Source organism: Dryobates pubescens, chromosome 14 (genome assembly GCF_014839835.1).
Source record: "Dryobates pubescens isolate bDryPub1 chromosome 14, bDryPub1.pri, whole genome shotgun sequence".
Classification (NCBI taxonomy): domain Eukaryota; kingdom Metazoa; phylum Chordata; class Aves; order Piciformes; family Picidae; genus Dryobates; species Dryobates pubescens.
The window spans coordinates 12,847,946-12,875,882 of NC_071625.1; the positions used below are offsets into that span (position 1 = coordinate 12,847,946).

At 42.5% G+C, this 27,937-nt stretch overlaps 1 protein-coding gene across 1 annotated transcript; it reads left to right on the forward strand.

Moving 5' to 3' along the window:
• Positions 1-1,419: 1,419 nt before the first annotated feature.
• On the forward strand, positions 1,420-20,989 carry SLC30A8 (solute carrier family 30 member 8). The gene is made up of 8 exons (XM_009897146.2): positions 1,420-1,630; positions 10,517-10,721; positions 14,601-14,739; positions 16,987-17,140; positions 17,660-17,849; positions 18,850-18,955; positions 19,628-19,762; positions 20,772-20,989. The coding sequence occupies exons 1-8, from the start codon at positions 1,551-1,553 to the stop codon at positions 20,915-20,917; spliced, it is 1,155 nt and encodes a 384-aa protein (XP_009895448.2). The 5' UTR covers positions 1,420-1,550; the 3' UTR covers positions 20,918-20,989.
• Positions 20,990-27,937: the final 6,948 nt, after the last annotated feature.

A 27,937-nucleotide genomic window follows, 5' to 3' on the forward strand; every position in this document is an offset into this window, starting at 1 on the left:
GTTAAGTAATGTGCTACTTCTGTTCTATGAGATTTGTGCAAGTGCTCTGGGTCCAGCCTATTCATCCTTTGGACCTGAGCCTGCAAACCAACCTTGCCAGCCATCCACATAAAGTATCATGCACAGTAAGTGTCTGTAACTTTAAGAAGGCACTAAAGAGCAACTTTTTAATGTGCTTCTAGAAGAAGATGGAAAGTCCCAGGAACGAGTCAGAAAAGCATCTCTTTGATGCTTTGAAGCCATTTTGAAAGTGGCTTATCAGGGTCCATAGGTAGGTATAAGTATCTGGGAAAAGCCTCTTGAGAAAAGGACTTTAGAGAGGCAGAGGTGACAATGCATTGTGGAAAAAAACCATGTATTTCTGCCACTTGCCAGCAGCTGTTCAGAGAGATGTCTGAGATATCATGAGCTCCTTGACTCACAGGTTTTAGGCAGGTGTTTGCACAGCTGATGTGGAAGACAACATGTGGATCTCTGATGGCATAAAACTTTTCACTTGTATGATGTATAAATGCGCCCTCTTGCCCCTTCATGAATCTTACACAAAGTATGCGTTCTGCAGCCTTAGGGAAGGGACAGTAGATTCCATCTCATCACATACATATTAGGCTTTTCATGATAAAAAAGGCTGCAGAACTTAAATGCAACACGTAGCATTTCCTCACTGCCTGTTTCAAATGTCTCCTGTGAAGGCAGTGTGCAGGTAGAGATCTCAATCACAGTCTGATTCTACTAAGAATAGGGTAAAACACAGCCAGCATCAGTGCAGAATTTCCATCAGTGCTGAAAATCATGTCTGAGGCCAGGCTGTGAGAGTTGAGGCTGGAGATCTCCTTGCTAGGGACTGTGGCTGTTGACAGAACTAACAACATAACAACCTGCAGTCCTTCCTGGTGAAATGAAAATTCCAATAACCTGTGTTGCAAATGGTAATAATAAGCAGTCTCTTCTTTTTCAGTCTTAGGAGCAAATGTGCCAGGGGTAGAAATAAGTCTTTAGAGCAACAGTGTGGATTAAAGAGGCTTGTGCTGAGCTGGAGTGTGGGAGGTGTATTTTCCTTCCCAGCTGAGGAAGCAGAAAGGCAAACAGTGGTTTGGCTGTTTCCAGGCAAATTGAGCTGTTTTAATCACCTTCATTCTCCCTTCCAGGACAACCGAGTAAGCACCTGCATGCACGTCAGTGTGCGCTCAGCCGTGCTGGACCCTGAGCCAGCAAGCAGGAGGGCACGGACCGGCTGCATGGCCAAAGAGCATATCACAGCATCAGACATCAAGGGGGAAAAAATACAAACAGGGAGGGAGGCTTCAACCCTCCGATCTGACTCACTCAGCAAGCTGCAGATTGGCATGCTAGTGACGCCACCAGCACCAGGAAAGCAGCTTTCTCTCGCGGTGGGCTTCTTGAGAAGATTATTAAAACCTTTTCATTTAAAAATATTTGGCAGACTACTGCATACATCAGGAGGAGGTTTTTGCCCCCATCTGCTTCCAGCAGAGAAAGGAGAGTTTAAGTGGGCAAAGAACACAAGCAAAACTCCACTGACTTTCCTCATGGCTGCCACAAAAGGGCTTGAAAGAGCTTGCCTTGTGAGTGAGAGGGACACCAAGAAGTACTCCTTGGCCTTAGACAGGTAACACAACTCTCTGTTTCCTTCACTTCCATTGCTTGGTCTTGGTGAGCAATACGATCTGCTGACAGGGAGTTTCACAGTGCATCCCAGGAACATCTTTCACTTCTTTTGAGATGTTTTGCTGGATTTTTTTTCCTTCTCAAACTTTCTTATTGAATGCTTGATGCATTGAGTAGACAGCATCCTGATATGTCTGCATTTGTGATAGATTGAACCAATCTACTCCTGAAGCAAGTGTCTCCTGCTATGCACTTTATAAGCTTAGTCAATTTATTGTGGGATGCAAAACCTCATGGATTATGTTGCAATTTTAGGCTGAATCATAATAGTTCTACTGGTTCTACATTTGACTCAAGGCCCCTTCATACTTGAATGTCTAAATTATCTATTTGGCCTGAAAGAAATGTGATGGCTTTAAGGGCTTGATCCTGCAAAATTATATTCATGCAGATAGTCTGTTTGATTTGGAGCTGATGTTCCTCTCATGTGCCAGAGGTCCTGTGAGAGAATAGAATAGAATAGAATAGAATAGAATAGAATAGAATAGAATAGAATAGAATAGAATAGAATAGAATAGAATAGAATAGAATGCTTGCTTGAGGAAGGGAAGACCCTCTGAAAATACAGGATGTGCTGTAGCTTAGTTTAAAAGATGAGTACAATTGTCTATCACAAAATAGGTCTTTAGCTGAATTGGTTTTCATTCTTCCCCTTGACTCAGGCCAGTAAGTATTTTAAGAAGAAAATAGCTGCTTAGTGTCAGCTTAGCAGCTCTTGACATTTCCATTATCCCATTGGTTTTTAGCTTATTTATTGCTTTAGCTCTCTTAAAACACATGGGACAGAAGCTTGGCATAAACACTGATGGTTCTAATGGATATGTGCCTCTCCATGTTCTTATCCTGGTGTCACTGGTGTTTTAGTTATTTGAGTGTCTGGATTATTGTTTAAATATTATTACATGGCTCCATAAATATAGGTGGCTTTGTCCAAGATGACTTCTGTGGTGCTATTTATATTAAAAAAAAAATATATAAAATCTTATGATTCTGCAATACATTTTAGTGACTGAAGACTCCCAGAGCTTTTTTGATAGCTTGCAATTCTGTGGGTACAGCTTCAGTAGCTGAGGTCCATTAGCCCCTTACTACGTCTGGAGACAAGGACATCCCTGAATGAAGCCTTTATGCAGTGCAATGAAGGGGTGCCCTCAGACAGCAATAGTTGTTAGGTTGCTCTGTCAGGAAGGGCACATTTTCTCTAGAGCACCAGGAACAGGAGATATTCCCAGTAAGAAGAGGGGTAGGATGCACACTGGGGGCAGCTGACCCTCCCATCTAAGAGCTGGCTCACCTTCTGGAGAAGTTGATTACTTTCTTATAATTATTTCTTCAGACTGAAGTCAGTTGGGGTGAATCGTTGCAACAACTGCAGCTGTTGGCTTGACTGCTGCAGGTACGGCCAACTACTCCAGAGCTTGAGGGCCAGACCCAGGAGGGCTTCACAGCAAAGATCCTGAGGTGGCTGAGTTAGGGCAGCATAACACAGCTCTCCAGGAGGAAGAGGACTTGTCTTCCAGGCATGTGGCTTTTTTGCTTCTCCTCCTTTGGGCTTTTCTTGGCAGATGAAATCTGATTAAATTCACAATCTAATTACTCTGTCCCAGCAAATAACCAGAAACCAGGGGTGAGAGCCGGGGTCTACCTCCCTTTTGGAAGACCTTTCATCTCAGGGGAAGCCATTGCCCTTCTTCCCCTTGCAGCTTAGCAAGCCCCAGCTCGGGGCTCAGAGCCAGCGTGGCAGGGGAATGCAGCCTGCTGGGCTCAGGCTTGCACAGACTGGCTGCCTGCACAGCTTCAGGTGTCTTAAGCCGATCAGCAGCAGTAAGCTCATCTTAGCTGTTGGTATAAATTACCACATTTCCCCCTTCCCTCTGTGTAGACTTAATGAACAGCTCTAATGCTTTCAACAGAATTTGTTTTGCACACAAATTGCCTAGTTCTTTGCCATCCCCCAGCCTCTTTCTTCTTAATAAATGCCATTATTACAATACACAGGGAATAAAAACGGGTTTTGTTTAACCCTGTGGGTAGGAATACAGGAATACAGGACCTCTTCCATGCACACAAGGCTGTGAGGGAGAATGGTTTTTTCATGCCATGCTGATAGGTGGTCACTAGCAGGTCTGGATGCATTGAGGTCTCCCATGAAAGACTTTAAAATGCTTGCAATGGGGTGGGCTTTAACTGAGCTCTCTCAAAATCAGATCAGCTGTAGGCTTCTAGAATCATTCAGATTGGAAGGGACCTCAGGAGGTGACTGGTCCAAACTGCTGCTCAGAGTGGGGTCAACTGAGAGGTCAAATAATGTTGCTTAGGGCTTTATCTGGTTTAGTCTTGAAAAAAAGTCTGTCAAGGTGGAGACTGCATGAATAAATGAATGAATAAATAGAGATTGCTTGATTTCTTACTGACAATAGAGCAGTGCAATATTGACCAGAAATAGTCAATATCTCAATTCATAAATCAGTGGGTTTGCATTAGCTTGTACCAACTATGCTGTGAACTAGATTTTGACTTGATCCAGCAATTCCTGGATTTCTGATCATGTGCTTTATATGCTATTATAATGAGATTTTGAGCACCACTCCGCAAGTGAAACTCAAGGCTGCTAGTCTCAAGATGTTTGTTTATACTTTGTCTCAAAGACAAGAGATGTGAGTCAAAAAAGAGGAGGCAATGCTGAAAGCAGCAAAGGTGTGTAAAAAACTTTAGGGTTTGTCTTAGTGGAAAAAGTTTTTTTTTAAAATGTGACCTATCTATCAGGGAAGCCTTAGGCTTGTAACTGATTCCTGCCTGTCAGGCTCGCACCACTCAAAAGTTTGACGTGAGCCTGGGAGATGATTTCTTCATGTGGAGATTGATTTTCTAACAAGTATATAGGAAATAGTTTCCTTCTTTTTTTCTGCCTTCTTGCACATGATATGAAAACTTCCATGGGATCAAAGAGTCCTCATCAGAAAAAGGCTTTTCACCACTCTGTGCTTTGCAAAAGCCAATGTTCAGGAAAACTTCAGATGTTTCTTGTGACTCCTGAAGCATTTTACCTGTGAGGCCTGTTGTTATGTCTCATTTTTACCAGCTTGCCAGCTGGCCCCAGGAACACACAATATTAGGGAACTCAGCAAAACCCATCTCATTACTTTTTCCCTTGTGTTAGATGATATGAGGGCCCTGTAGAAAGGTCTGTGTCTGCCCAGTACTGGGCATATGCTGTCTCCATTCTTCCTTCTTTTGGTATGCCCACTTCATCTCAGAAAGAATACTAGACCTGGAATAGAAAGAGGGAGAAAAGAGAAATTAAACAAGTAGGACACAAGCTCAGGAAACTGATGATGCATGGCTATAACAATGATACATATAATGATGAATGATGTGATGAAGGAAAGCAGGGAATGGCCATTTGTTATTTCTAACAGTACAAGAACTATTTAAAATATCACAGAATCCCAGAATCATTTGGAAAGGATCTTGGAATCCAGATCATGGAATCCAGATCTTCACCACCAGGCAGACAGCTTGCAAGTAAGAAAGGATGCCTTATCTTTACATAGATCATAATTAAACCATGGAACTGAACACTCTAGATCTGCCAGGTTCGTGGAAGAAAGATCTACAAAGGTTTATTAGACATAAGCTCTGTTTCTAGTCATCTTCCAACCATCTTCCATCTACTAGACATCTAAATGTATGTAAATATTTGTCTTTGGCTTGTGTCCACAATAAAGAAAAGGAAAATTTGGACAGCCAGGCTATAAAGATTGTCTTAAAGGACTTAGAAATATTCAAAACTGGTGCATCTGTTGAAATGAGAGCATTGCTACCATAAGGGAGGAGACTATGACTTTGATATATTTTTGTCTGAAAGTTGTTTCATTATCCTTTCAGGCACTAAAAAATTACTGTTTTCCCTTGTGAGGGAGATGATCTCCTGTGGGAAGTGCAGTGATTCCACATTTTGCTCTTTTGGCTGGGGACCTCATAATGGTCTAGGAGGATGGCAATTATTCCCATCAGCCTGCAGATCAAGGCACTCAACAGATCAAGTGAAAACAAACAAAAGGAAGTCGTAATCAAAAGCCCTTGCTAATGATTTGTGTGGAATCTGCTATATGTATTAATATTTTCTACTTCCCCCCTTCTAGGCATGACTCAGTAGGAGCCTTTCTGTGATATTCCCCTGACTATATTTTTTACAAAGGAAAGAGAATCTGAAATGAAGAAAAAGATTATTTTTTAATCTGGGACTGTGCTTGCAGTGTGCTGGTGCAGAGATCTGATGCTTAAAGGCTACATCTTGCTCTAACACACACAGAAGGGGTTTATGGTTTGACAGAGCTGATCTCTGCACCTTAAGCTTTTGATTTGCACATTTATAAAACTGCCTCTTAGATTCTTTTAATTAGTGGCAGGCTGCTCTTGGAAGAGAGAAAAAATAATGGTTACGCATGGGAGCTGGTAGGACTCTTCCTAAGTCCTTGAGCCAGATGCTGCTCTGAGAGTTCAAAGGGAGCAGCAAATGCTCGCCACTTCTGACAATCGGGCCACTTTTATTTAAGTACCCTTCAGGCAGAAAAATGTGACATTTGTGGATTTACCCTGCCTCTGTTTGCTTTTGCATCTGTTCAACGAGATCTGTGGGCAGTGCTTTCCTACCCCTCAGTGGCACTCTGAGGTTTTGTTAGCTGATGGAGAGACTGGAAGCTTAGAGAGGGGAGGGTGATCACAAAGTGACCTATTTTGTTAACAGCAAGGAAAGGACGCGGTGGCTAAAGAATCTGTAGATATAGTTTTGGCATCCCTGCCCTGGCAGGCTGTTGAGCTGCTCATGACTCTTGTCATTAAGATGATTTAACGTCCAACACCAGCTGAGTTAAAAGGAAATTAATTTTACATTCAAACCGTACAAAAGCATTGGAAGTTAACGCCAGAGAGGGATCGTGAGAAAGAAAAACTTGCATGCCCTGGTCTCCAGAGGAGAGTGAGACAACTATAGTGTTTTGTTCAGCCATCTGGAAGGAATCAATTTGTGGTACCTTCTAATTCATCAGTAAAATATTGTGCATAACTGACATAGTGTACATGAGGAGCCTGACGAATGTAAAACTAAAGGACTGGAGAAGGACTGGCTAGTGGAGATCTCTGTCACCAGATGAGTAGCCCATTCCCCAGACAGCCCAGCTCCCATTTATTTGTTATTGTGAGGAAAATAAAGCAAAATGCTGACAAAGGACTAAGAATTCACTAACTCACCATCTCCAGGCATCGGGCATTAAATCTGAACAGTAGTTCTTTCATGCAAGCTCCTCACGTACAGGGTGAACCAATTGCCTCTGCTGAGCAAACAGGGACCACATGCTAACCTGGCTGGAAAACTGGCTGACTCAGGGGAACAGGATGCACCCTTGGAACATCTCAATAATATTTACAAAACCAAATCCATGCTCATTATCTACAGTGGCAGGACCTGGCCACCAAGGTAGATCAGCTCTTCTCCTTTTGTTGGTATCTCCACGGCGCTGATGAACACAAGGGACCAAGGTGCCCAGAGTTCTGTGGTTGCCTCTCCCTCTTCCCTATAGGTGAGATGTGGGCTGCTGGTCACCTGGCAGGGCTTTGGACCCACTGAGCAACTGGCAGCCCCCTCAGGCTGTCCCAAAAAGGCAGCTGGAAGAAGTTTGATTTCAGAGCAGCTGTTTTTCTTGACATTGACTACTGCAGACTGGCAGCCACCGGCATGATTTCTTTCCAGCAAGATTTTAGGCATCTTGACAGTTCCATAAACTGTGCAGAAAAGCTACAGAAAGTTGTCAAGATCCATGTACTTCCTGTAGCACAAGTCTCTTTCATGTAACTCAAGAAACAATTCTTCCTGGTCCCAAAGGAAAGTTCTTAGAATGAGAAAAAGAAGCTGTAATTGCTGGGCCAGCTGAGCCCACCCCCAAGCTGATTTCAGACTTGAAAGCAAAAGTGGAGTTTTCTGTGCTCCCATGTAGGCTTGCAGGCTACAACCCCTGCCCACACCGACCTCAAACAGCTGTAAGGTGTGATTATAAGGATAAGGAATTGGCTGGATGGTCGCATCCAGCAGGTGGTGCTCAATGGCTTGAAGTCCAGGTGGAGAACAGTGACTATGGTATCCCTCGGGGGTCTGCACTGGGACCTGTATTCTTTAATATTTTTATCAATGACATACACAGTGAGACTGAGTGCACCATCAGCAAGTGTGCAGATGAGAGCACGCTATGTGGTGGTGTTGATACACCACAAGGACAGGATGGCATCCTGGACAAGCTGTTGAGGCAAGCATGGGTGAGCTTCATGAAGTTCAACAAGAGCTAGTGCAGGGTTCTGCACATGGGCCAGAACAATCCTCACTATCAATACAGACTGGGGGATGAGGTGATAGAAAGCAGCCCTGAGGAAAAGGACTTGGGGGTGCTGATGGATGAGAAGCTGGACATGAGCACATAGTGAGCTTGAAGCCCAGAAGGCAAATCACATCCTGGGCTGCATCAAAATATGCATTGCCAGCAGATCCAGAGAGGTGATTCTGCCACTCTGCTTTGCTCTGGTGAGACCTCACCTGGAATTCTGTGTACAGGTCTGGAGCCCTCAATATAGGAAGGACATGGACCTGATGGAGAGGGTCCAGGGGAGTGCCACAGAAATGATCAGGGGACTGGAGCACCTCTGCTATGAGGACAGGTTGAGGGAGTTGGGGCTGTTCAGCCTGGAGAAGGGGAGGCTCTGGGGAGACCTAATATCAGCCTTCCAATACCTGAAGGGGACTACAGGAAGGATGGGAAGAGACTGTTTACAAAGGCCTGTGGGGACAGGATGAGGGGCAATGGCTTCAAACTAGAGAAAGGCAAATTTAGATTGGATATTAGGAAGAAGTTCTTCACTATGAGGGTTGTGGAACACTGGAAGAGGTTGTCCAGGGAGGTGGTTGAGGCACCTTCCCTGGAGATATTCAAGGTGAAACTTGATGAGGCCCTGGGCAATCTGATCTAGTTGGGGATGTCCCTGCTGACTTCAGGGAGGTTGGACTGGATGACCTTTGGAGGTCCCTTCTGGCCTGGACCATTCTATGATTCTATATGGATGCTGTGTATCTGCCTCTGGGCAGAATTCCCCCTTGATGCCACACTGTGCTGGAATGGGTTGTCCAGGGAGGTGGTTGGGTCACCGTCCCTGGAAGTGTTTAAGACCAGGCTGGACAAGGCTCTGGCCAGCCTGATCTAGTGTTGGGTGTCCCTGCCCATGGCAGGGGGGTTGGAACTAGATGATCCTTGTGGTCCCTTCCAACCCTGACTGATGCTGTGATAATATGATACAAGCCTCAGTACACAGCAGGGGATAATTTACCAACAGTTACCACATTAGAAGCAGCTGTGGCAGTAAATGCTTTATCTAAAGAGATAAAATGGTTTCCAACCAAGTCTCCCAGGACATGGTTTAGAGCAGGGATTTTTTGTCGTTTAGGCTCTTCTTAGTTGGAAGATAAAGGATAGGGAATGTCCTTGTTTCCCAAACCACCCTGGGACCTCCCCTGGGGGAGACTCTGGGCTGTTTTAATGAAAGCACCAGTTGTCATGGTCATCCAGGAGCTCCCACAATTACAATGTAAGTATGAATAGAATAGAATAGAATAGAATAGAATAGAATAGAATAGAATAGAATAGAATAGAATAAACCAGGTTGGAAGAGACCTTCAAGATCATCGTGTCCAATCTATCATCCAACACCACCTAATCAACTAAACCATGGAACCAAGCATCCTGTCAAGCCTCGCCCTGAACACCCCCACCTCCTCGGGCAGCCCATTCCAGTGAGCAATCACTCTCTCTGTGTAAAACTTCCTCCTAACCTCCAGCCTAAACCTCCCCTGGCACAGCCTGAGACTGTAACCTCTTGTTCTGGTACTGGTTGCCTGGGAGAAGAGACCAACCTCTGCCTGACTACAACCCCCCTTCAGGTAGTTGTAGAGAGCAATAAGGTCACCCCTGAGTCTCCTCCTCAAGGTTCTTGGCCTCAGGCCTCTCTACCCCCATCTCATATTTCCTATGTAGGAGCCCTGAGAAGAACAGCACTGAGGTGGTAGAGCAGATTTGGCTGAGAAATCATCTTGTGATGGAGCAATGCTGGAAGAGCCACATCTCCTGGACTTCTCACCTTTCTAGAAAATCAGTGGCACAGAGGGGTCAGCATACTCTGGAGAATTGATTTTTTTCCCCCCAACTATTAAGTGTCTTTGCAACTTTTAATAACCACACAAGTGCTGCTGGGAGATTGGTAGGTTTTGTACATATGGGGAAATCTGAAATAAAATTGTTCTGCATGCAAACAGAAGGGAGAAATATCTTTAGTCATTTGCATTTGAGAAAAAGATTTATTTATTTATTTTTAAATAGTCATCTTGCTAAGGATGTTGGGAATAAACCCCACAAATCTTCCATGGAATTTTCTCCATGTTCTGTTGAGTTTGGTTCCTATTTGCATCAGGGACGGCTTTTTCAAAATCATCCTGCATGTATAAAATACGCAGCCTAAGAAACTCACCCAGTACTTCATAAATCACTGCATGGTATAGGAGAGCCCAAGGAGCTGGGAAGCACAGCCAGAGCAATCATTTCATGTGCAGCTCCCTCCTGCAGAGTCCTGCTGGTGTGAGCGAGCTTCTCCTCTGACCAGCTCCGTTGTTTCCAATGCTGCTTTTATCCTTCAAAAGCTTTAATTACAGAGTTTCTGGGATGCAAGGCTAGATGCCCAAATAACCATGATTTTTCTTTTTTTTAACCTTCTGTTTCTTTCAATCCCAAAGGATGAGCTGGCATCAGAAGAATTTAAATGAAGAGAGGCAGCAGCAGGAAGCAGAAGTTACTGAAGCTAATCCAGCATATCACTGTCACGGCTACTCACGGGCCTATGAGAACAGAAAAAGGGAGCAGCATCAAGCCAGGAGGAAGCTCTGTTTAGCATCAGTAATTTGCATCTTCTTCATGATTGCTGAGATTATAGGGGAGTATGTTTGCCCAAAAAGAGCTCAGTTTGATGCCCAGCACATCTGTATTCATGCACTTTTGTACACATTCTGACTACAGGCACCTGTGATGCACAGAGGTGAACTCACCCGAATAGTCTAGCTCTCCTTTCTCCCTAATCCTTAAAAGAATTGTGGAGATAAAAATTAATCAAACTATTTTTATATGTTCATTTAAGGATTGCATCTGTATAGGAATAGAAAGATCAGTGAATGGTCTGAACTGTTCTCCCAGGTCCTATTTGGCTGAAAGTGGTTAGCATTTCTTAGCATCGTGTCACAAAAGGTTTCTAAATAAATTGGGTTACATTTTTTATGTAAACAATTAAAAGACTATATATTTATTGAGGCAAATGAGACCTCCACATTGATGAAGGCTGCAAGCAGCATTCTTTACAAAATCCAGGGAAATCCAGGGCTAGATTCACCATCTGCTTTGCTTCAATTAAGTCAATGTATTTATACTAGGGCACATTTATCTTTTTAAATTGGCCTGCTGGTGTGTTTCTGGATCAACGGAAGATTATTCCCTTGTCTAATTAGCTTTCACTTCTGGACCCATCCTACAAGATCTAATATAAGCATTTGGCTTGCTCATAGAGTATTGGCTTTCATTTTGTCCCACTGATCTGCTCTCTGCATGGCTTCTGCGATATTTATACCCACCTGATAGTTTCTGGCTCTTTCATTTCCCCTTCTCCACAGTGAGGTGAGGTAAGGTAAGGCATCAGGAATCCCACAGACTTTTGTTGCATGTAGCCAAGGGGACGGAACAAAAATCAGCCAGGAACACCTCTGAAACACATTTCCTCTGTTTCAGCATCTCTAGAGTCCCATGAAAATGAAATAGAAAGGCTGTGTATTCCCTACAGGTAAGAAGTAGAAGGCCTGAATGAGTTGCTGCATTTCTGCCTTCCCCACCATCTGCCAAACCCAGCAGGGACTTGTCCAACTCTCCCCTCCCATGAAGTCCACCTGCACGAAGCCCTGTTTGCAGGGGACATGCATTCTCCCCGTGAAAACCAGTGCATACCACTAATCTCCATGCAGTAATCCCAGTGCCAGAAGTAATGCACTATTAACAAAGCAGTATAATCAGTAGGCTTCAGTTTGGTGAATGCAGCAGTGTTAGAGGATAATTGGAAGGACAGATGATATGTTAACTAAATGTTTCATTTTGCTTAATGAATCATACAGCTTTTTTGCAGTGACAGCTTAAGTAACAAGTTTGAAGGCCATTTTGCTTCAGACCATTACACTTTGACAAACCAGTTATTAACTGCAGTTGCAGGCAGCAGTCTATGGAGATTTTTGTAATTATGAACCACACATTTAATTTTTTCTTTAATCATTAGGCTAGACTGCCTGTGCCTGATGATTGACCATTGAGTGACTGACAGTTGCTACTGCTTTGTCATATACAAAGCTGTAAACATCCATTGTGGGTAATAGTAAGTCATAAAGACCACTTGTTGGGAGTATTGACACATAGCAATAAGAGCCTACAACTATCACACAGGCTTTAGTATTGAAAACAAAGAATATGTTCCCCTTCCTTCTTCTCTTAAGGGCAGACAGCTTCTCTGGGCATCATTATGCTAAACAGAAGAAATAAAGCCTTGACACTCTTGAAGAGGTTGGAAAGTTGTGCTGCTTTGAATCTCTGCATCTTTCCCATGATATTTTTGCTCAAACCATCTGTGCCAGCCCTTACTGCTCTCCCAAAAGGGGCACTGTTGGCTGAGCCCGATGCACAAACTCTCTCAGAAAGACAATTATCTTCTGTTCTTCTGATGCAGATCCATCCCAATCTCCATAGATTTGGAGATATCAGTCAAACTGATGAAGGATTCCAAGGATTCTCAGTTTCTGAGGACTAAGTGTGGATTTCAAAGTAATTTATTTCCTTTTGGGCACTAGAAGGAGAGAGAAACCCAGCATGCATCCTCACGTTAAAAAGGAATATAAAGGTTTGACCAGGTTGCTAAGATAAGCAAAGAGAGATGTCAGAAACTCACTTGAAGGCATTAGATACACCAGCAATACATTAAAAAAAAAGATAATTTGCCAATATATTTCAAAGACAGCAGGCTAGAAGGTATAAGCTTTTGTAATGCTATCCCAGAGAACACGTAAATAGAGCATCTAAAATGCAACAGAGTTTTGCAGGCAGCTTGTGCTCTATGTATTTGTTTGCTGAAAGATGACTGATGCCTTGGTTATTAACATCTGTGCACTTTCAGGCAAGCCTGCTTCCCTCTGCTATGCAAAATTGCCTCCCACTTGAGAAACAGTGACCTTGTCAGCAGTGGAAGTCTTGAGAGCTCTGTCATGACCAGGAAATATATGTGCATTTACACCTGTGCATATTCTGGGAAATCCCTATTCTGTGGGATTTTTCATTTCACTGCCAAAATTGAGGTGCCTCCAAATCCTGCAGTCATGCTTGCTCCCTTTTTGAGAAGCAGCTTTCAAACAGCTGTCAATGGGATGTGTAGGGAGGCAAAAGAGAAAAAGAAGGCATGTCCTATATGTGCAATACACATTCTCCTGCAGGGACAAACCATACAGTATTAAGTATACTAATCAAGAATCTGTGTGTGGGAGGAAAATGTACAGACAGTCCATCCTGCTGACGTGAAGGCTTTCCATCTCTAAGGAAACAAGAGATATGTCTACATGTCCCTTTGGCAGTGGTGTCTTGCCAAAGGTTTGAATGAATCATTTTATGATGTTTGCCAGGATTCATTGGTTCTCCTATGGGTTGTGATCAGGAGAAACAGGTGAAGTGAAATTAATTAAATGCCTGAAGAATGATGGAAAGATATTGCCAAATATAGAAACTAAACATTTTGCCTGTATTACCTCACATTCTCATTTTTCTGCATTCCCACTCTGATGAAAAGATTCCCCTGCCATAACAAGTGGCCAGACAGCTTCCTGCCTGTGATCCCTATCTTCTCCTGAAGCTACTGGCAGCTGGGGTAGCTTAGAGCAATCTTTTAGTTTCTTTGGATTTGCCTTTTGCTCTGAGACACAGTTAGAAGAATTTGGCAATATAATTATGTTTGGCTTAGTGGGTAAAAGAAATGTGGCTTCAGATAACCTAAAATGGTTTGGGTTGGTTTTGTTTGTTTTTCAGAATTCACGTGAAATCCAAACCCTCCAAAGCAAAATGACATTCAGCCACATTTTTCCAGCTCCAGCAGGAAAATTAAACCATGAATTACAGATGCAAAAGGATAGATTGGTCCTGAGTACAGAGCATTTGTCTCTATGCCCTCATCAAAATGGTTGGTTGTTTATCACAGCTCTTATACTAGGACCTTTAGTTTTATTCCCGTTGAGTGTTGCCTGTGACAAATAAACAGTTGGGCATCCAGCCATCCAAAACTCAGGAATAATATACATGTGTTCCTGTAACAAATAGGAAATGAATCCCACAACCTAATTCCCTGAGTTTTTGTATGCACATACAGATATCAGTAATCTGTGAAAAGACAGCAGGAGAATGCTGGAAATCCTTAATACTGTTTCTCTCAAAGAAATATGATATTAAAATAGTCAACATAAAACAGTCCAACAGTAATATCACCCCCCAGCAGTAAAGTATCACAACTTTATTGTCCTTAGGACTTTCTCTCAGACAAAGAAATTTAGCTCAGTTCTGTTAAATCTTAACTTTCACTGCATGAATGAGATGCCAAATGAAGCTATCTTTGAAGAGCTTTGGATTGTGAATGTGATCACTGAAAACTGAGTGTTCCCTTCAATTCACAGCAAAGCAGCTCTCGAGTTTGATCTGCTCAGCTCAAACTTCTGCCCAGAGCCATGATACAGATGGGTGTCTCACACAGGTGGGCAGATCGCCGGGAGCCTGGCGGTGATCACCGATGCGGCACACATACTCGTGGACCTGACAAGCTTCCTCGTCAGCCTCTTCTCCCTGTGGCTTGCCTCCAAACCTCCCACCAAACAGCTCACTTTTGGGTGGCACCGAGCAGGTAGCAAACACATATCACGGTATGAACATGTGGAAGGGGAAAGGGAAGTCATCATAGCCAGGGACTGGAAGACATGCTGGTGTGTAACATAGGTCTGCAGATATTGAGAGATTGTGCACTGAGGCACTCAAAGCCCCTAGAACACGTAACAGAGAAAGCAAGCCAGCGAGCTTCAAAGAAGTAAAGGGCATGGTCATGTGTTATCTACAGACATGCCTGCCAGTTCATCTATTTAATATAGTTTTGGGGTGGTGCAGCTTTGTTTATTTTCTGATCTATATTTCCAGTTTAATATGTAGGTGAGATCCTTAAAATAGTAGCTGAGGGCAGTCAGGTGAGTGGCAGAGTTACTGGGTACTGACTTACTGAGGTCTGGCAGCTGCAGCCCTCCATGACACTGGAAGCTTCTTTTTCACTGCTTTTCTCATACTGATAAACAGGGTTTGTCATGCAAAGACTGGGTATGACAGGGTGCAGGTTTAGAAGCCATCCAAATGCCTCCCCTCCACTAACCTAGAATGAGGCATTAGAACCAGTCAAGACAGCTGTTCAGTGAAATCCTTTGGGTATGCAGCTACTTTCTGCAGCACAGTTAGAAGCACAGAATGGAATGAGACTGATAGTATGGGACAGACCTATTTCCATGTAGGAAAGGTCTCCTCATCCTCAGTTTTCTTATTTCTAGTATGATTCAGAGACTCACAAACAAGCCTATGCTATTGTTTTCTGTTAGTACTCATAGTTCTGAAGAAACATAACTGAGAGCATCTTGAGTAAAGTATTTATTACTGCTGAACTGTTCTGTAAGCTTAGCTAAACTTTTGCTAAGATACTGCACTGAAAATTAATGTCTATTTTCACCTGTGTAGGTAAAGATGCCCTCTAACATACTTCATTGTGTATTATATGCACACATGCACACAGATATTTATACTGGGGGTCACAAGAACTCTTGGGTCCTTTCAGGCGAGTGACAGCATGGCTATCAACACCTCAGTGAGGCCAAGTTTGAAGAGTTTCAACCTGTAACTTGGAGAAAATATAAACACCAGAATGCTTTGTGTTGGCTTCTCTCTACCTACTTGTAAACAAAACCAGATTTCCCTGCTGGTGCACTGTAATGTATGATTTGTAAATTTTAGACAGAATGTTTCTTTTCATAAGCACCTGAAGTTTGGGCTGTTGCAAAAGGTGTGACCCTTAGAAAAACACACTCATCATCATAAGTTGAGTTTCTCCTGCTTTCTTGGACTGAGAGTGGAGGACTATGCAACTTCTTTGCCCTTCCTGGCCTTCTACTGCCTTTCACTTTATTGTGAGCTTTCATTCTCTTTGGCATTGTCTCAGTTGGGCCACATTTACCCATTCGAGTCACACAGCAATTACTAGCCCCACATCCTATTAGAAACATGCTACACACATTCATACAAATATCCCTGGACCTCTCCTATGGCAGTGCAATAAAAGGTGGCCTTGGGAGCTGGATTTATTTGAGCCCAACTCGGAGCCAATAGAGACAAAATTAAATTTTGTGGCCCCAGGGAAAAAATAGCTTCTTTTGTCCTCATCACAGCTGGTTGCACAAAAATAATTTTGTGGCATTGGAAGGATAAGTTCTAGAAGAGAGGAAGGAGAGATTTTTGCTGGCAGGACCTCGCTGGGGGCTGTCACTGCATTTCTGAAACGTGAAGTGACAAGAGCTGTGCAGAAACAAGAGAGCTGTTGGAGGAGCAATATGTCTGCAGTGGGTTTTGGTGAGCTGTGCCACTCTCCTTCCCTTCAACTTCTGCTCCCATGACCAGATAATCTTGTGGGGGAAGAAGGGTGGGTTCCTAGGGTCTTCATCCCATACTGGCAGGGCCAGACAACTACATAAGATGTCAAAGAATTGGTCTTTTATTCTTCCTTCCCATTAAAGCTCCTTTTGCTCCTCCTGAAACTCCCCAAATTATCTTTTTCACCTCTCTAATTTCTGCAAATAATTAATGAACTCAACACTGGGAAGGGGACAAAAGTAGGAGCAGACAGAACATGGTTAGGCCACCACATCCACCACACAGGACTGCTATTTGCTACGACCAGAAAAGGCTTTGGCCCATTTTCTGTGAGCAGCAAGGCTGCCAGCACACAAGAATTAACTGCCCTGGTTACAAAGCTTACAAATCTGAAACCACTGGCAGCAGCCTCTTAAAATGTGTAACATTTCTGTTATGTCTCTTGCTAAAATCAGATTGCTTTAATTCCTAGAAATTCTGGGAGCTTTGCTGTCTATGATGATCATTTGGATGGTGACTGGTGTGTTGGCATATTTGGCTAGTATGAGGCTACTACACCCCAATTACAATATTGATGCCACAGTGATGCTCATTACCTCTGCTTGTGCCGTACTGGCCAACATCCTGTAAGTGACTTTGTTTTCCTCTTCTATATAACTTTTGAACCTTACACCTGCCGCTGTATTTCAGTAAAAAACATTAGAGATACTTGCCTGAAAAATATTAAGTGTTTATAATTTTCATGAGGATATGGAAAGGGGCAGGAGAAGGGAGACATCCCGTTTCTCATTCAAGGTTGAAGGTATTCTCATGCATTCTGTTAGCTTCCACACCGGGAAGGAAAATTATGAATGCACAAACTTCAGGAAAAAATTAACCTCCATCTCACTGTTTATTAGATGTCAGAACCTTCAAGAATGCCATAGGAAATGAGGATTAATTACCCCTTTCACATACTTTTTTATATCTATGCAAAGCACTGATTTGCCTAGGAATTATTTGTTCAATCACTATGGATTTTCCCTTACTATGTCTGATTTTATTACTCAGCACTCAGACGTGAGAGTAGTGATGACGTATGTGACATCACTGCTTTCAGAGATGCAGTAATCCCACTGATATTTGTAGCTTGACATCTCTTGCAGACTGAGCCTGATTCTGCACCAGACCAGCCATGGGCACAGCCATGGGGCACAGGCCAGGGAACATACGTTGTCCCCCCTGGAAAAGCCAGCTCTGAGCAATGCCAGTTTGAGGGCAGCCTTTGTGCATGCCATTGGAGATCTGTTCCAGAGTATGAGTGTGCTAATTAGTGCACTCATCATCTTCTTTAAGGTTAGTTTTGTTAGTTCACTTGCCTTCCTCACAATTAAGCGTAACAGTTGTGTTCATAGCATTGTGACACTAGCTGCTAGGTAAATATTTTCTCCATCTTAATAATATAGATAGTAATTTAGACACATTAGTTCTTGGGAATTTAAATGACTGTTGAGAGAGGAACACTTTGCTGTGGTTTGACCCTTAACTGGAGTTTAAGAGTTCAGATGGTAGCAAACTGAGAATTCCTCCTCTGCCCACCTCTCCTTTTCTCTGATAAGAAAAAAGGAGAGAAAGGGGGTGGGGGAAAAGAGAAGGAGGTAAATCTACCAAAAAATAATCTGGAGTCAGTTTGGAAGTAGGAAAAGTACATTTTCTAACAACACATATATATAGCAGTAACAGGGAGGGTTTACAAGGGCAAGGAATAAGGATAAATAAGAAAATATATAAAACCAAGCCTGGATGGCCTTTTATTTCCCTGGATGTACCTGGATTTTCAGTCCTTTAGAGAAGCATGGATGCAGTAAGGAGAGGCCAGCCCTAACCACATGGATGAGTCAGGAGGCTGGCTGCAGCTGTTGGTCCTCTCAAACAATAGAGGCAGAGGAAGGAGGATAAATGGCAGCACTGTCCTCCTTTTCATAGGCTTGCTGGACAGGAAGGGGCAGTGGAATAGACCACCTTTGACCCAGGGGACCCCCCCCTCCTGGGAGGGGGAAACCAAATCCCTCTCTGTTCTCCTGGATCAGGTTTCTTTTGCCCTCTGGGGGGAAGCACGGTTCTCGCAGACCTACCCCCAGGATGGGTGTAACCCAGCACACACTGGCTTCTTGGTGTCTTTCTTCTTACGTAGCAACTTCATTCCCTGTGCTGTGGCTCTCTAACTGGCAAAGAGGGTCAGCACTCATTCTATGCTAGGTGAATGGAATATATTATTCTTAGAGATTACCTAATTAAGAATGGAAATGACCAACAGGAGTGACATTAACAAAGCAATCTGTTCACGTCTTTCCAGCCGGAGTACAAAGTAGCTGACCCAATCTGCACGTTTGTGTTTTCCATCTTTGTTTTGGCAACAACCATCACCATTTTAAGGGATATTTTGATTGTGTTAATGGAAGGTAGGACCCAGTTTGAGATTGAATGCTGTTGTATTTTGGTTTTTCTCTATCTTTCTCCTTGAGGATGATCAGAGGGCTGGAGCACCTCTCCTATGGGGACAGACTGAGGGATTTGGGGCTGTTCAGTCTGCAGAAGAGAAGGCTCCCAGGAGACCTAATTGTGGCCTTTCAGTATCTGAAGGGGGCTACAAGAAAGATGGGGAAGGACTTTTTAGGGTGTCAGGGAGCCCAAAATAGAAATGGGTAGATTCAGATTGGATGTTAGGAAGAAGTTCTTCCCCATGAGGGTGGTGTGGCACTGGCACAGGTTGCTCAGGGAGGTGGTGGAAGCCTCATCCCTGGAGGTTTTTATGGCCAGGCTGGATGTGGATCTGGGCAACCTGATCTAGTGCGAGATGTCCCTGCCAATAGCAGGAGGGTTGGAACTGGCTGATCTTTGAGGTCCCTTCCAACCCTAACAATTCTATGATTCTATGGTTCAGCATCATTTATAAGAAATCCCATCTAGAAAAACAGTCACTGGACTTGATCTCTGAGGTCTTTTCCAACTTGCTTGATTCTATGATTCTGTGATACATCTAACTGAATAAAAGTTCAGGATGCCTTTTCCTCTAATGACCACCATTCTTGCCTCTTCAAAATATTTCTCTTCCACCTATTTATCCATTTAAGGAACATCAAAAGGACTTGGTTACGATGCAGTGAAAGCAAGAATTTTAGCAGTTGAGAAAGTGGAGTCTGTTCACAACCTTCATCTTTGGTCTCTGACAATGAATCAGACTATTCTATCTGCTCATGTTGCCACAGGTCAGTAAATTTCTGTAAACAGGGAGTAAGTATTCAACTGCTGCCTAGTAAAGGTCTGTTTCTTTTGACTGAGATACAAGTGACTATATCTGTTTCTTGTTACAACAAATGTCATCATTTGGTTGAAAAAAATAGCACCAACCACAGCTCTCAAAATCCTCCTCCCAGAAACCTTACCAAAACAACAGGCAGAAATGCAAGACTTGAAAACTGCAGAGGAGCAGAGAAGTAAACTACAAGAGATTTTAAATAAATTGGAAAAACTAGACCCAGGATGGGTTTTTTTCCTTACAAAATCAAGTGTATTTTGAAGTGGATTTATCAAACTTGAAAACTGTTGATCCCTTTAAACCCCCCCAAAACACTTACAGGTCAAATCTGCATTCCTTATGTGTCTCTAGCTGTACAATAATCTTTAAAACATGGCTTGGAGCATAGGGGTACCTCCAGGGGAACAGCTGATCTTTAAAAAAAATTTTTTTTTTTTAAATGTAGTCTTTATCCCTGCTGACAAATTGCCCACTACTCAGATTGATTTTCTTGTTTGTCTGTTTCTTTGTACATGTTAATGTTTATTTAAAGGAAATATTCCACCTAGGTTCGGCTAAGAATCGGTTCAGAGGCAAAGTCCCACGTGGAGTCCCCCTTCCCAGAACAGTGGGGTCTGTCAGCCACCTGAATCACTTGGCACAGTTTCTGCTCCCTGACTGGATGAACTAATCTTTATTAAGTATTCCTGCTTTCCTCCACTCTTCTGCCAAAGTGAATTTCTGTGGTGATTACTCTTAGCTGTGCTCTTGCCAAAATTGCATATTCCGTCCACATTTGAATGAACATGCTTTTGCTGACATGCAGGTTCTTGAAAGGAGGATAAAAAGGACAAGAAACACTTCTCAGAACAAACTTCTGCTAGAAGTTTGCAAACAGGTTTCTGTCAGTGAACACTTTGCTTTAAAGTGCTGTATTATATTACTTGCATTGTGATTTTCTTTCTGTTTGCTATCAATAGCAGACACAGCGGACAGCCAGAAGATTTTGAGAGATATTACCCAAGCCCTCTTTGAGCACTACAGCTTTCACTCCATCACCATTCAGATTGAATGGGGAGAGGATCAGAAACAAGACTGTGTCTTCTGCCAAGAGCCCAGCAATTAAAGGGAGGAGTACCCTGTGTAGACCTGCGATCACCCCTCTTATAAGTCAATGGACAATACATGTGCTGATTAATTGATTAAAACCAAATGCTAATGAACTGAACTAAAAAGCCCTATATTGTGAGCAGTGCATGGGCCTTTATTTGTTGGCAACATCTACCAGAAGAGAACATTTATTAGGTCCATCCATCAACTAGGTCCATCAGCAGCTACTTGCAATCGCAAGAGGAAGTATCTAAATTATTCTTAACTAGAGCAGCATATGGCCACTAAAACAACATTTAAGAGTGCCTGTTTGTAATCACAGGTAACAAAGAACTAATCAACTTTCATAAGTTTGGTGTTAGCAAAGCACAACACTTACTCAGGATGAAAGAATATTTAAATTATCACAAAGGATGAAAAGATCTGGGAAAGAAATGGTGGTACCTGCTCTCCCTGCCCTTTGGTAGAGACGACTCCTGCTGCATGTTAAGGGAAGTGTCAAATGTGCACCACAGTCTGCAGTGTGGATCACAGGGGGATTCACTGCATTCACATTAGGCAAATAGCTCTTTGTTTTCTGTTTGGCCCTATCTGTCTTTCAGCTAGCTCACAGCCAAATTCTTTTCTGCCTGACACAGGCAGTATTCTCCACTGCTAAGACAGCTCGTAACTGCATCATGATAAGCTCTGATGGTGCATTAGTTTTGGGTGTCCATGTCAAAAGGTACTGCTGGGTTGTGACCAGATGCTCCTAGAAAAGGGGGGGAAATTATGAGGACAAAATAAAACTGTAGACCATTGTGAACATGACATCATATCTAGTGTCCTTTGTAGTGGTGTGTTATCCAGTAATGCTACATCCCTGAAGTTGTATCAGATAATTAAAACTAATTTGCCATATCACAAAGCCATTCCCTGTACAGGGAAATGATATGCCTCTCCTTCAGGCAGCTAATTCCCAGATTCCTTAACAGGATGTATGAAATCTTCCTCTTCTGCATACCTTGTAATGGTTACTGCAGAGGGAGGAAAAAAAGAGAGTCAGGTCTTGCTGCAGTGCCTCTATTTTTGTCCACTCAACTGAATGAAGCTCTTACCTGTTGGCAGAACCAAGAGACTGCACTTCAAAATGCATGCCTAACTGCTTCTTCACAAAACAACTTCAGTTCTGCCTTTGGCCTTAAGAGTGCAGCTTCACTTTCCATGCAAAACTAGCAGCAATGAGCTGTAGGGCTCATTTTATTAACAGATTTTTCAGAACAGAATAAAGTATGCAACACCAAGTGGTACTGAGTTTCCAGACTGACAGATTAAAAAGGCACTGTGTTATTGAGGTGTAAAGAAATATTGCTTTTTAGGGAATGTAGTTTTATTTGCAACAGGTTCACATTAGTTTTCTACTTTATCATCCTAAGGAGAATAGAATTTATTATTAGGGGCTTTGGGCTATGGATCATACATAACTATGTGGTGATAGATTGACGTGTTAAGTTGGTGTTTCTTACCTGGTAGGGTGAACAAGAAATTATTATGCTTTATGGAGGTATCCCAGCAGATCTTAGTCAGGTAAACCTCCCACTGAAATCAGAAAAGGTATAAAACACAACACCCACTAAGAACTTCAAGAGTATTTCATTATTTACTGACTTGAAAGAACTGAGTATATAGCAGCAGTATTCAGTAGTGATAAAGACAATTCTTGCCCTTTGCAGCTGAAATTCCAGAAGATAAAACAGATAAATCAAAGCACAGTAAGAAACCCTAAATGAATAAATTAACTTGTATTCTGGCCAGTTTATCTGCTGGTATAATTTAGGATAGTTGCCTCCTGTCAAAGGCAACTCTGCTGTGCTTGTTAAATAACCTGACCATCCTTTTCATTAGCTGGGGAGGAAAAGTTAATAGTGTGGCCTTCATAAGAAAAAAAAAAAAAAGTCTTTCAGAGTGCTTTGCATAAGATGAGGACACAGACCTGAATATATTAGGGAATTTTGGGGAATAGTTTTATGGTCGGGGACAATACAAAATATAATGAATGGGTGACAGAGTCATCCAAATGGGACTCAGAGTCAGTTCTGAGGCTTAGGCTGACGTAGAGAGAAAGACCAGAAGAACTCTTGGAAAAGAAATGAACACAAAAGTTACATGGTCCACCAAGAAAGCTATGCTGAGTAGTAGAGATGTGGAAAAGCTGGATGGAAGCAACACAAGAGGGGCTGGGGACAAAAAAAAAAAAGATTAGGGATCCAGGACCAGGATTATGAGGCTATTGTTGTCCAAATGAATTGAAAGGATGGGGAAATCTTTCATTAAGTTTTGAGGAAAGGAGCAGAGAAGTACAGAGTCAGGATGAAAGAAGGAGTTAATTCACAAGAATTATCCTTAAGGAAAGAGAAAATAGGGGAGTTGTAAAAAAGGAGGTTTAAGAGGGAAGTGAGGTAGCACCTGCCATCCACAGTCATCCCTGAGAATGGTAGCCTGGTATGTGAGTAGTAAAGCTCAGGGCAGGAATGGAAAGGAAGAGGAGAAATTTGAGTTTGTTAGCAGCAGTAGACCTTGTATTTCAGATGAAAGACTTAAACTACATGTCTTTAGCAAAAGCTAGACGCAGTGCAAGTGTCTCTGCTTGCTGTTGCAGAATTTCCTCTACCAGAACACTATGGCAAAAGTAATGTAGTGGCTTATAAATCCTAACAAAATTTTACCTAAGTTTGGTAGACTCAAAATTAATTTAAGGCAAATATTTACCTGCAGTTATGAATATTCATACAAAGACCTGGACCTTTAATGCTTCCACTATGTATATGAATGTAAATAATATATTTGATCTTCATCCCCATCTAGTCTGATCTTCAGGGATATTATCTTGGCACAAAGTTGTTTTCAGAACATTGACTGGCTGGGGAGGATTGCTGCAGAAATACTACTGTGATACACAAAGGCCAGGGCTGAGAAATTCAGAGGCAATTTGTAGCCTTCTTTGCTTTCATTAACTTTTGATTGTCTGGAGAATTACAATACGAAAATTGACCCCCCAAAAATTGCTGTCTCTAAATCATTCTTGGAACTCCTGGGAAACAGAATAATGTTGTATAAGTGGTGTGTTTTCCACATCTGACTGGTTTGTGGTGGAGTTCATTTCACATGGGCAAGTGCCTGGCTTTACTGGCTGGCACTGAAATTTTACATATATCAACCTTCCCCTAAATTTTAATGTAGTCATTTTGCAGCTTGTAAATTATATGGTTCTCCATTCCCCAAAGAGCACACTCTCCTTTTCACTGTCCACAACCAGAATGTAACATGCTGAGCAGAGTCGGAGGATAAAGAGTTTGTAGAAGCTCAAGACCTTTTAGAGCAGAAACTATGAAACAATAACATGCAAAGCTGAACTTTCCTCATTCAGCACCAACAAAGAGCCTAAGTGCCAACATTATGCTGAGACGACCAACACACAGTGACAGAAACATTTATAGTGACAGAAATATTTATAGTTATTTAAACTGGAAACAGTTAAGGCACAAATCTGTCAGTAGTAATAATGGAATAGTCCTTTACTGTGACTGTAGTCATAGACACCATCCTGTGTTCTCCTGTCTGAAATGTTATTATGAGAACTAGATATACAACTGAGGATATGATTGCCCACTTAATGTGAGACATCACGGCAGTAATTTGCTGTCGCCAGAGAATGGCCAAACAAGATGTCCAAGTCCTGTTCATGGCAGAAAATGGTGGTCTAAACAACATTGACTGTGTATGACTGCAATATCACTTTACCACTGTCAAGAGGTTATATCAAACTATTTTAGCTCTGAGCATTCTCTCCTCTGTTGTAAAACCTAGCATGCTCCAATATGCCACCCTCAGCCATAGCAGATGTGCTCTCCCTCCTTTTTCATACTCCTTGGTCTCTGTTCTTATAGTTTTTGCTTTTTGTCTCTTTTCCAGCAATGCTTCCACTGGCAACCTATTCAAATTTCAATGCCAGCATGACATTTATCACATACCCTTTCTGCTTACAAGCGTTCCCATTCCTCTTCAACCTGTGTGATTAAATAAAAGCTCCTCAGAAAGAAACTGCCTTTTGCTCCGTGTTTGTTGAAAATGATGGTATAATGAACCACTTTTTTTTTTTTTAATGATTCCATTCTAAGTACAATAATAACAGGGACTTAAGAAAAACAAAGAAGAAAAACCATTCCAGACATCACATATTGATCCAAGTATTTACTTTGCATTAAGGTTATTTAGGACTTTCACAGCTAAAATACTGCCCGAGCTGGCTCCAGATTAAGGTACTCTTTCATATTCTTAAGGCTGCTGATAATCTCTTTCAACTAACAAAAAAAAATCCTTTCCCATCTGAGTACATAAAGTTTAATCAAGAAAGGAACTGAGACATCCATTTGCTTAATTGTCTCTTTTGACTTCTCTCTGCTTGGACTTTATGTCAGACAGTTAATGTCTAGCGAGAGTGCACTGCAGCAGAATCATAGAATCAATAAGGTTGGAAAAGACCTCAGAGATCATCAAGTCCAACCTATCACCCAACACCTCATGACTAACTAAGCCATGGCTTCAAGTGACACATCCAATCCCCTCTTGAACCCTTCCAGGGATAGTGATCCCACCACCTCCCTGAGCAGCACATTCCAATGGCCAGTTACTCTTTCTGGGAAGAACTTTCTCCTCACCTCAAGCCTAAACTTCCCCTGGCACAGCTTGAGACTGTGTCCTCTTGTTCTGGGGCTGGTTGCCTGGGAGAAGACACCAACCCTCTCCTGGCTACAACCTCCTTTCAGGTAGTTTTAGACAGCAATAAGGTCTCCCCTGAGCCTCCTCTTCTCCAGGCTAAGCAACCCCAGCTCCCTCAGCCTCTCCTCATAGGGCTTGTGCTCGAGTGTCTCAGTATCCTTCTTAAATTGAGGGGCCCGGAACTGGACACAGAAGCAGCATTGGAGAGCAGACCAGTGAGAACAGTGGCTGGAATGGAAGTGCAAGTGAGGGGTTTTCACATGGTTACTAATGCACATTCAGAATTTTCCCAGGTGTAATGTTGATATGAAACATATCTGCTTTTCACTACAGTTTTGGGAGTTGATTTTTGATTAAACAACCACAACAAAGAACCAAACAACAACAAAATAAAACAAAACAAAACACCTCCAACAACCACCAAAAGGTGAAAAGAAATGAATGAACAAAAGTTAGAAATGCTGTTCCTGGTGGCATCAGAGGTATTTTACCCTATGGCTTGCACTCTTTAGCTTTGTCTCACAAACTGCACTGCTGCCTGCTCTGCCAGGGTGTGTTGTATCTCCTTACTACACACCATAGAAACTGCCATGACATGCAGTGAGAAATGTCTGGCTGTGACACATGCTGTAAGACTGGTTGTATGCTCTAGCTAACAAGCTCCTTGGCTATGGGACTTCGGTGAAGCACTGACTCCTTCTTCTGCTGTGTGCAGTTATATTCTGCGCTAATTTTCTTCTTGGAGATTGAAGCTGACTGGAGCAGTTCCTTGGTTTCTGTCTAAATGAGAAAAAGCAGGAATTCATTAATCATGGCACAATCTGCTAATCCACAAAGAGGCACAAGGCACTCTGGGCTAGCTCCTTCTGATTCAGTAATTCTGATGTCAAAACACTTGGAACTGGTGTGCCTTCCAGCAGCAGTGTGCAGCCTGGATGCTTAACTTTTGGCTCCTGCTCTGCTTTCTCATTTGCTGACAGGCAAGTGCTAGGAATGTTTTGAAGGATGTGCTGCGCTTTGAAGGATGTGGTGCACTTTGAAGGAGCAGCAGAAACTGCTGATGGACTCATGAGGATGTTGCATCCAGTCCTCCTCTGCCACAGAGATGGTTTTTGCAAAGCAGCGCCTTTGTAGGAAGCAAGAAAAAATGGTAGGGGCATAAATGGCCAGTCCTGTGGGCTTCAATGCTACCACAGTTACAGGTGGCTGGGAAATGGCTGGGAACGAGCAGAAGAGATGCACTCTGCCTGCAAAAGGGGTGCATTCCCCCCTCAATATGCATGAGCAGCAGTAACAATTCCACAGGAGTGCCAACGGGAGAAGAGTGTGAATGTGAAATGAAATTTAACAACTCCCTCTGCCCTTTAAACTGCACTTGCAGAATTTAATGCAGAAATCAGGGATCATTAAAAACAAAAGAAAGGTTCTCTGAAAAAGAATAGCATTTCGACTTTCTCTGAGTACTTTCACCACTCTGAGTGTTTTTAAGGATTGATCAGGCACACTCGTTTCTACTGCACATTAGCAGAAAATAGTTGGTCATTCATTAGTCCCCCACTGAGTTTCAATTGCAAAGATATGACTGAAAACTGGTATTAAGTGTGACAGAGAGGCTTAAGCCTATAGGCTTCAATATTGTATAAAAGATGGGAGTTTGTAAGGCTTTTCAAGAGGAGCTTAAGGTTGTTAATTTGTATTCTTCTAGCACACAGAGTTGGTAGCAGGCACAGCTACCTATGGGAAGAGACAGTCCTGGCTCTCATGAGGCTCTGCTCTAGGAGGACTGGACAGCCAAGGGCAGGAGAGGGAACAGGATGGGGAAAATCAGAGTGATTTTTCTGACACCACACTTGATGTCCACACACCATGTCCATTACACAAACCAGGGTTTGGGGGTATGTGTGTGTGTGTACTTTAATGCTCTGCCCAGGAATCATATGTATATGATATATACAGTCATATACAATTGTGTATGCATACAATATGTGTGTGTATATATAATTGTATATACAATTGATTGTATATATATATACACATATACACAATTATATATACAATCATATATATGTGTGATATATACAATCATATATACCTGTTAGCACTTTCTTGTATGGAATGGGTTGCATTAAACACCAAAACAAGATTCATCCTTAAAAAAACAAACGTGATCCCAAACACAAGACACGAGGAGAAATAAAGCAAAACAAAAGCTGGGGTTTGGTTTAAGCTGCTCCTAGAAGTGTGCATTGAAATATATCATCTTAATTTTCTTTAAACT

What these genes read in the sequence shown, in the direction of transcription:
- SLC30A8 (XM_009897146.2), top strand. Translation starts at nt 1,551, where the DNA reads ATGGCTGCCACAAAAGGGCTTGAAAGAGCTTGCCTTGTGAGTGAGAGG. An exon ending in TACTCCTTGGCCTTAGACAG is followed by an intron (nt 1,631 to 10,516) that starts GTAACACAACTC and finishes TCAATCCCAAAG; the next exon opens with GATGAGCTGGCATCAGAAGA. An exon ending in ATCTGCTCATGTTGCCACAG is followed by an intron (nt 19,763 to 20,771) that starts GTCAGTAAATTT and finishes TGCTATCAATAG; the next exon opens with CAGACACAGCGGACAGCCAG.